At 41.3% G+C, this 9,770-nt stretch overlaps 1 protein-coding gene across 1 annotated transcript; it reads left to right on the top strand.

The window, feature by feature from the left end:
• The first annotated feature begins 520 nt into the window (after window positions 1–520).
• On the top strand, window positions 521–8,904 carry tmem208 (transmembrane protein 208). The gene is made up of 6 exons (XM_088333650.1): window positions 521–689; window positions 4,000–4,095; window positions 5,003–5,062; window positions 5,142–5,278; window positions 7,211–7,295; window positions 7,379–8,904. Exons 1-6 carry the CDS (start codon window positions 684–686, stop codon window positions 7,511–7,513), a joined length of 519 nt encoding a protein of 172 aa, XP_088189776.1. The 5' UTR covers window positions 521–683; the 3' UTR covers window positions 7,514–8,904.
• Window positions 8,905–9,770: the final 866 nt, after the last annotated feature.

Below are 9,770 nucleotides of genomic sequence, written 5' to 3'. Positions count from 1 at the left end.
CTTTTTCTTTCTTTGTCCCACCCTCTCTCCTTTTTCCTCCCTCTTTCTCTTATTTCTTTATCTCTCTTTTTCTTTCTCTCTAATCTACTAGTCTGGCCCCCGACGGAATGTTTGTTCTATCGTGTGGCCCCCGAGTTAAAATGAGTTTTACACCCCTGCTTAGATGGACCAATAATTAACATTTCAGCATTTTCTGAGTCAGGTATGAATTCGAACAGCTGGCCTGATTTAATGTCATGCTACCGGACGTTTTGGAGTCAATCTAGCGTACTGTAATTTAAAATATCGAATGTACTGCAATTTATTGAATTACATTGTTCTAGCCTAAGAGAGTAGAATGTCTTCCTGGGGACGTTGCTGAAGAGGAGCAATTGGCAAGTCAAGTCATATTTGTTTTATTAAAGGAGTCTCAAAACTTGTTGGGAGTCGGAATTAGGCACCACACTGGGTAAGCCGTTTCGTTCGTGAGCGACACATCCCTTACTTCCTGGGACGCTGATGACGTTGATTTTAAGCGCCGGATATGCGGAGCTGGACCAGTCGCGGTGAATGCTGATGTGTAATATAAATGAACGCCTCAACAATTTCGGAGTTTTTCATGCATTCGTTTTAACATCGCACACGTAGGTTCGGGGACAACGCACTGCAAAGAATTACGGTGGAAGTGACCGTGGAGATTTCTAATGGCGGTGAGCTTTCACGTGCATGCACTTATGATCTGCTTTCACACATTTGGCAGCGGGGGTAACCTATGGAAATACCATACCTGTCAACCTCCAGGGCTCCATCCCCTTGCAAACTGTTGTATTTTCTCTTACAAAATAATCTTGCACCATATTTTTTTCAAACGTCTTTATTTATGTAGTTTAACATGTTACATTGTACAAGCGTTATATCATCTCATCTCATTAGCTGCACCGCTTATCCTCAGCAGGGTCGCGGGGGTGCTGGTGCCCATCCCAGCCGTCTTCGGGCAGTGGGCAGGGGACACCCTGAACTGGTTGCTGGCCAATCGCAGGGCACACAGACAACTTGCTCGCTCATTCACACCTGGTGACAATTTGGACTGGCCAGTCCACCTGAAATGCATGTCATATATATTGTTAATGAACATTTTGTTGTGAGATCCTGAGTTGCTCGACATGAATGAGGTTTATTATTTAAAAAAAGTTTAAAAATGAAGTAGTTTGGACGTTCACTCTAGAAGGAAAAAATACATGCAAATATAATTCAGAAGAATAATACATTTTCTTATTCAAACTAGGAATTCATTTTCTGCATTAGATTATTGTTGGTATTATACTGATTAAAGGGATCACCACAAACCTGTCTTTTTTTGCATTTTCTCTTTTTATACTTCCTTTTTTTCTTAACTTCTTTATACAACATAATAATTCTTAATATATTGCATCAAAGCAAGTGAGCCGTTTGAGAGCCGGCTCTCTTTAATGACTCTAAAAAGAGACGGACATCCTTTCACTACATCAAATCGCTCACTTCGTTTGCAACGGAAAAAACGATACAGAGATAGAGGCTTCCGCGGCGAACTCGTTTGTCTTGATTCATTTTCCGTTTCGTGATAGTCGGTGTATACCGGATGGTACCCATAATAGACAAATTTGCGTTTTTCCATACAGATTTTCTTGTACGTCGTACACGTCTTAAAATGCATAATAAACGTACTTTGCACGGTAAAACGTACAGGTTGACAGGTATGAAATTCTACCACAATTGGGTAAACTAATCCATTACTTTTTTGTTATTTAATCGACTCGTAGACAGTCCTATTACGAAACTGCATGCCTAAAATATTATTTTACATATGACAGTTCTGTTTTTTTGCTATATTGCACATTTGGATATTCATGACCATAAAAATATTTCACCAAACGGCGCTTTAAAGCTGTAGAACAAACCAAAATACCAATAAAGAAAAATATTTTAAAAAATAAATAATAAAATCAAACATGGCAGGGGGGACAGAAAGTTACATGAAAATGCCAAAATGTTTGCAAATTGTATTTGTTTTAATGACATTTTGGTTCTAGAAAAGCTTTAAATGATATCCATTATGTTTCACTTCACATTGGGGGCGGCACGGTGGGTGAGTGGTTAGCATCCGCGGCACAGTTGTGAGGTCATGGGATCAAATCCAGCTACAAGCCTTCCTGTGCTGCGTTTGCATGTTCTCCCTGTGTGTGTGTGAATGAACAAGTGAGTTTTGCTGAGTTTCCGCCAATGCAAAATTATTTTTCTCCTTTTGAATGTATTGACCCATGAACTATTGCAAAGGTTGTACGGCCGACAAACGTCGTTTGTTCTTACAATTCTTTCACAAGATATCCATTTCTTTTTATTTCCTGATATATTTTGTCGCATAATATTAACATTTTTGGGGGCTTATTTAGTCGGTTGTAAGATACAGAACTGTACTTAGTCACATTTTATAGTGGAAGTACAATGTTGGCAAAAAGATTCACTTGATATCATTGGAAATTATTTGAATGCAACACAAACTTTTTCTTCTTTTTTCTGTGTTTTTTCTACTTTTTTTTAAATTCCTTTAAAAAAAATCTCATTGTGTTTATTTTTTCCGAGCTGTTACTTTTTTGTTTTTGTTCTCTATTTACCTTTTTTCCTACATTTCTTCCTTTTCTTTTTTTTTTGGCTTTTTTTCTAAAATTTTCCTTCTTTTTTTCTCTTCCTTTTGTTTATTTTTTTCTCAGCTTTTCACTACTTTTTCATTTTGGTATTTTTTTCTTTTTTGTTCTATTCCCCCTGTTCTTTAAGTCATTTTGTGCTTAATTTTACTTAATATTTGGTCATGTTGGGATTAAAGAAGCAAAAACGACCCAAAGAGCCGTTTAGGACCCGAAAGAGCCGGTTCCTTTCAGTGAGCCGAGCCGAAGAAACCGGTTCCCCGACAAACTCTACTAACTTTACTCAACTTCGTTCTCGTTCGACTCGACTTCAAAATATCGCATTTAGGACACAACGTCAGGGGAACCCGTGTATTTTTACCTTCATGCACTCATCTCATCTCATCTCATCTCATTAGCCGTACCGCTTATCCTCAGTAGGGTCGCGGGGGGCTGGAGCCCATCCCAGCAATCATCGGGCAGTGGGCAGGGGACACCCTGAACTGGTTGCCAGCCAATCGCAGGGCACACAGGGACAGACAACTCATTCGCTCATTCACACCTAGGGACAATTTGGACCGGCCAATTCACCTGAAATGCATGTCTTTGGAATGTGGGAGGAAACCGGAGTGCCCGGAGGAAACCCACGCAAGCACGGGGAGAACATACAAACTCCGCACAGAAAGTCTGGAGCTGGATTTGAACCCACGACAAGTTCCCATGACATGAACTGTGCCGCACAAGCGCTAACCACTGCGCCGCCGTGCTGCCCACCTTCATGCACTGTAACTTTTATTTAAGTCGCTTCTTAATAAGTAATTTTGAGCCCTCATTTTTGTGCGCTGGCTAGATTTTCTTGTGCGCCGAGAATGTGCGAGCAGCTTAGAGGGAACACTGGTCCCGACCATTTTCTCAACCGCATCAAGCTTTCTTTTTCCACTTTCATTTCAAAAGAAACTGCTCGCTTCTTCCTTACACTTTACACCAACCATATTGAACGGCTACACGAGACATTAAACAATAGAAACGTCAAAGTTCTTAGCGCGCTAGAGATACAGTGCAGTGTGTGTACATACAAACCAGGAAGTAGGATTTCTTCTTCGAGGTGGATGTTGGGTGAGCTCTCACAGCGCCACACGGCGGTAGCAGCGGAAAGAACCACTACTGTAATGTCCTGTACTTGGAAAATGGTGCACACGATAAAAAATGTATTTTACAGCAATGTCCGGATATTTTTCAACATCCTGAATTTTTTTTCGTATCTACCGTTTTGCGTACGTCAAATGGTCGTAAGTAGGGTAGCGTCTGTATTCAAGCAATAAGTTTAGTGATATTGCTTTTTCCCTACTTTTTTTTGCAGCCCAAAGGAAAAGTCGGTACAAAGGGAAAGAAGCAGATTTTCGAAGAAAACGTGGCAACGCTCAAGTTCTACACAAGAGTCATTCTGGGAGCTAATGTAAGCATTCGTTTTGCAATGGTTCCCCATTAAATGCATGTAATGGTTATTGATTGCATAATGTACCGTAAATTCTGGACTATAAGCCGCTACTTTTTTCCCAAACGTTCAACCCTGCGGCTTATTCAGTGATGCGGCCAATTTATGTCATTTTTCTAACAGCCGCCAGCGGCGCTCGAGTACAAAAGGTAAGATTTAGACCGGTGGAATATATGCGCTGAGGAAGACTGCAACAACATACCCTCATCATGCAAATTGCAATAAGAAAGGCACATGACGCTCTCCTAGTAGCGTTTTGCTACCCTTCACAGGCACGCTTTGGGATGAAAGTTATAATATTTTTATTAAAGCTTTGAAAACTCTCTCGGTGTATCGTTTTTCTTTGTAAATATGTGTAACCATGTATAATTTTTGTAATGTATTTATTTTAGAAACTTATTCTGATATGTTTTGCACGAGCAAATGAGAAAGAAGGGGCGGGGCAAACGCGGGCTGACGGGAAGTGGAGTAAAGGTGAGACGTGTTTGTGGACCAACAGACAATAGTGGATATATTTTTTTCCCACCCTTACCTTTGGAAATATACACTTTTTTCCTTGGATTACTTTCAACGGGCACCTGGACTCTGCAGGTCTGCATCAAACCTTAAGTACCGGTATCATTTTCCGTTCATTTTGCCGGCTGTGATTTTTGGACTATGTCGGGTATGGGTTAATTTTGTGTTTGTGTTGCATTTTTTCAATGTGGGCGAATGCGGCTAATATACAGGTTCGGCTTGTGTATGTACAAAATCGGTTTTCTTCCCGAAATGTGGTGGGTGCGGCTTATAATCAGGTGCGCTCTATAGTCCGGAATTTACGGTGCTTTTTTGGCTGGAATTGTGAACCATAAATAATCATCTTTCACAGGCTATATATGTTGCGGTAAATTTTTTGGTTTTCTACAGTTCATCCAGTTTTTGGACATGGGTGAGTATTCAAATGCATGATGGGTAATGTATCCAAATAATTCTTTTGATACAGTGTTTTACCATTTGCCTTTTCAAAGCTATTATTAGCATTCGCGCTAGCCGTGTATGCTGCGAGTTACCGCTCCATGTCAACGATGGCCAAACCGGTGTTTGCTGATGATGGAAGTCTCATCGATGGAGGGATAGATTTGAATATGGAGCAGGGAATGGCGGAGTAAGTTGAAATGTTTACTCTGTAACATTAATGGTGATAAGCAGTGTTCCCTCTGAGCTGCGCGCGTGCGCAATTGCGCACTGCTCGCACATTCTCAGCGCACAAGAAAATCTAGCCAGCGCACAAAAATGAGGGCTTAAAATTCCTAATTAAGAAGAGACTCAAGTCAAAGTTACAGTGCATGAAGGTAAAAATGCACGGGTTCCCCTGACGTGTCTTAAATGCGGTATTTTGAAATCGAACGAAGTTGAGTAAAGTTAGTAGAGTATGTCGAGAACCGGCTTCTTCGGCTCGGCTCACTAGAAAGGGTCTTATGGGTCCCCAAAATTTAGTGTTATCGAGGTTGAAATTGTAAATCGTCGACAAATGTATAATATAAATCTATATATTCATTCAGTTTTAATCATCACAGTTAATTGGTAATACAAAGCAAGTTATTACTGCAGATTTTTCAGTTCATATATTCTTTGTGGTTTGCTGTCACGCCACAGTTGTAATGCCTTCTCAAGGTCCAATCCATTATCATCCTCCAGGAATAAAATTGAGTCAATTTTGGCAGAAAAGTCCTTATCTTGCTTAGGAGTATTATTTTGTTTATTTTCTTTCGTCGGGTGGTTCGCTTCAACACACGTTTTCCTAGCCTCTTGTGTTTTCCTAGCAATCTTCGAAGAATTTTTCTGCCGTTTTTTAGTGCCGGAATTATTGCCGTTGTTGTCACTTTCGGCATTGTGTTTCGATTCATTACTGACACTGAAGAAATTACCAATTTTGTGTTGATTTTCACCTTAAATCAACGACAACCACCATAAAAATGACGTGATCTCGAAGCAACGAGATCTCGTTTGCTGAGATCGTAGTGCAGACGAAAACTCGAACCGCGAGACCAAAACAACAATGGCGGATCTGCCTGACGAAAAATTTGGAGTGAGGTAAATCTTTGCTAGAAATAAAAGTAATCGGGTACTAATGACAATTTTGTGTCGAAAAAGTTGCGTATCGGGGACGCACGTTGATTTGAGACTATGCGTCCCCAGCAAAAATGATACGTCTAGGACGCAGGGACGCGGGCAAACGAGAACACTGGATGAGCAACAAAAGTTTGAGTATGGATGTTAAGAGGAGACTGTTTGAGAGTGTGATTGTGGCAACTGGGTTGTAGGGTGCAGAGACTTGGAGCCTGAACGCAGATTTGAGAAGGAAATTAAATGTTTTTGAGATGAAGTGGTCGAGGAGTATGTTAGGAGTGATACAATTGGATAGATTGAGAAATGAAATTGTGAGAAACAGAACTGGAGTAGTAGCGGAACTGAGCAAGCGTGTGGATAAGAGAGTCCTCGGTTGGTTTGGAAACATGGAGAGCATGGATGAGGAGCGAATGTTGAAGAGGATCTACAGAGAAGAAGTAGATGGAAGGAGACCAAGAGGAAGGCCGCGATTGACGTGGATGGATGGTGTTATGAGTGCACTGCAGGAAAGAGGTCTAAATCTAGTGGAAGCTAGAGCTCTTGTTGGTGATAGGAAGGAGTAGGATGTTGTAAAAGGATAGTGGGATGTTTAGACGTGTTCCAAGGGATGGGCAGGGCACCTGTATGATGCAGCAGGGGTAAACCAGTGAAAACTGTCGGGCCCTGCTGTTGAACAGAAGAGTGTGTTGTTTCACCCTGACCCGGTGACATAGCCGCTTTCTTGTGTCCCGTTTCATCTGGACCAACTTGGGTGCTGAGGTGCTTAACTTGTTTGGGTGTTTAGGCATTTGGGTTGGCCATGGTCCAAAAAAAATTGTGTGTTTTTTGCTATTTTTTCCCTTTTCTATTTTCTTTGTTACTGTTTGTGTTTGTCTTGCTGTCGGTCACCCATATTGAGGGATAGGACCAAGGTAGTTAAATTGATAGATGGATAGATAACAAACATTTGATGTTTTCCCCCAACTAGGCACCTGAAAGATATCATCCTCCTCACTGTGTTTGTCCAAGTGCTCAGCTGCATCTCTTCATATTTTTGGTACCTCTGGTTGCTGGTGAGAGGCTCAAATAAACGTTGATTTTCGCTTGTGGTTCATGCGTAGGATTTACTCAATTCCCTACTTTTTTCTCCCTCCAGGCGCCCGCTCGCGCTGCTCACCTGCTTTGGGTGAACATCCTGGGCCCCTGGTTTTCGGCGGAAACCTCGGCACCGGAGGAGGTGAACGAGAAAAGGCAGAGAAGACAAGAGCGCCGCCAAATGAAGAGATTCTGATACTGCTGCCAGCTGGGTTGGGTAGGGTTACTTTAACTGGATTACTTTCAATTACTTTTGGATTACTCCAATACCAAATATGCTAATAAAAGACAAAAGAAGCTAAATATGAATAAAATGATGACTCACAACACGTGGTAAGCTTTCTCTCCTGGCTTTGATCTCTTTGATCTCCGGCAAAACGAACATAAAACGCGACAGAAACAAAATGAAAATAAATCCAAACAGCTTGCCAACATCATTTTTGCCGTTCCATGTGTTCCGATAGATAGATACTTTATTCATCCCCGTAGGGAAATTCACACTTCCAGCAGTCTACCCTGTTGTTTATTAACAGATGAACATGATGCCCTAGGGGTGCTTGTAGCGGAGTGGATGACGTCACGCTAGTCCAAAAGTTCAACATCCCTGCGGCAGATGGAAATCTTTTCTTGGTGAAAATCCAGGGATACACCACCTCGTGTTAGCAAGTCCGCCTCCTCTCCAATTCCCCCCGGCTTTCGTGTCTCTGTATAGCGGCGTTGAAGCCGGATAGCTCCGGGTAGCTCCGGGTGGCTACACGTTAGCGTCCGGAATGCTAAACGTGAGCCACGTTTCCGCAAAACACAGCAACCGCGCTCCCTGTGCGCGTCGATGTTTTCCACCAGCACTCAATGATCTTATTTGGTCGTGAGTTCGCATTTACCATGATTACGGATGGTACCGAAGACTTATAACGCCGCTAGCCGCTTAGCTAGCTCCGGCTCTTCTTCCACGATAGGCCCCTTCATCACGCCGGCACGAGAATTCTTCAGGGCAAGGAGTTGATTCCTTGAATAAACGCATTTTTGTGCGCTAAAACCCATGTCCATAGGATAGAAGTAATCCATAGTGTAAAAACGGGAAGAAAAACACCGAAGATAGGAGCAGACAATAAAACAATAGGGCAGCTGCTGGAAAAGGCAGCCGCTCGTGGCAGCGCCGCTTTTACTCCCCAAGCCTGCACAAAATTGAGTCATTTTATTCATATTTAGTTTATTTTGACTTTGATTAGCATATTTGGTATTGGAGTAATCTAAAAGTAATTGAAAGTAATCCAGTTAAAGTAACCCTACCCAACCCTGGCTGCCAGCGAGCGGTATTATTTTTTTAAATAGACAAGATTATCGGCATACTAAATTAATGAACAGAAGCTATTTTTCATCATGGATTTTCTGTTTTTGTTTTCTTGCCGCATGGAATTTGACCCGTGACGGTGTCATTGTCGTCACCTGGACAATTTATAAACGGTCATATTCTGCTGCAGGGATGTTTTTTTTTTAAGTAAAGATGTGATCGTCGCTTATTTGTCTTATATGTGATTCCGTTTATTTCTTAAAATTTGTTTTCTGAAATTAAATTAAGTCAGTCACTTCCTTGGTCCTTGGTACTTTTTGCTCTGTGAACATGTCGAGTCACGGCTGACTCCCTATTGGTGTGTGAGTGTGTGTGTGAATGGGTAAGTGTGAAGCACATTGTAAAGCGCTTTGGGAGGCCTTCATTGACTTGAAAAGCGCTATATGCAGGGTTGGGTAGGGTTACTTTAACTGGATTACTTTCAATTACTTTTGGATTACTACAATACCAAATATGCTAATAAAAGACAAAAGAAACTAAATATGAATAAAATTAGTAAATTTTGTGCAGGCTTGGGGAGTAACGGAATACATGGAACGGCAAAAATGATGTTGGCAAGCTGTTTGGATTTATTTTCATTTTGTTTCTGTCGCATTTTATGTTCGTTTTTCCGGAGATCAAAGAGATCAAAGCCAGGAGAGAAAGCTTACCACGTGTTGTGAGTCATCATTTTATTCATATTTAGTTTATTTTGTCTTCTATGAGCATATTTGGTATTGGAGTAATCCAAAAGCAATTGAAAGTAATCCAGTTAAAGTAACCCTACCCAACCCTGGCTATATAAATCCAGACGATATTTGTATTGCCCTTAATCACAAGAAGTCTCAAAGGGCTGTACAGACTAAGATCTAAGATTTACAAAATAAAATATAACAGGTTACACAAATTTTTTAAAATAAATTACAATGCAGTTGTTTGTAACATGGACTATTGTTCTGGATTTTGTCATGCATTTTGCAATTTGGGGTATCACGGCAACGGCAGTAGCTCAGTAACTAGTCTTAGGATCGAAAGGTTGCAGGTTCGATTCCCGGCTCCTCCGTGTTATATGTCGAAGTGTCCTTGCAGTGTCTGAAACTCATGACAAAAAGTTACCGGACAC

Source organism: Urocampus carinirostris, chromosome 4, assembly GCF_059441175.1.
Source record: "Urocampus carinirostris isolate Australia breed hairy pipefish chromosome 4, RoL_Ucar_1.0, whole genome shotgun sequence".
Lineage (NCBI taxonomy): Eukaryota > Metazoa > Chordata > Actinopteri > Syngnathiformes > Syngnathidae > Urocampus > Urocampus carinirostris.
The sequence above is the reverse complement of the archived record's forward strand: the minus strand, read 5'-3'. Positions and strand labels throughout refer to the sequence as shown.

What these genes read in the sequence shown, in the direction of transcription:
- tmem208 (XM_088333650.1), top strand. An exon ending in GAGTCATTCTGGGAGCTAAT is followed by an intron (nt 4,096 to 5,002) that starts GTAAGCATTCGT and finishes CATCTTTCACAG; the next exon opens with GCTATATATGTTGCGGTAAA. An exon ending in CATCCAGTTTTTGGACATGG is followed by an intron (nt 5,063 to 5,141) that starts GTGAGTATTCAA and finishes GCCTTTTCAAAG; the next exon opens with CTATTATTAGCATTCGCGCT.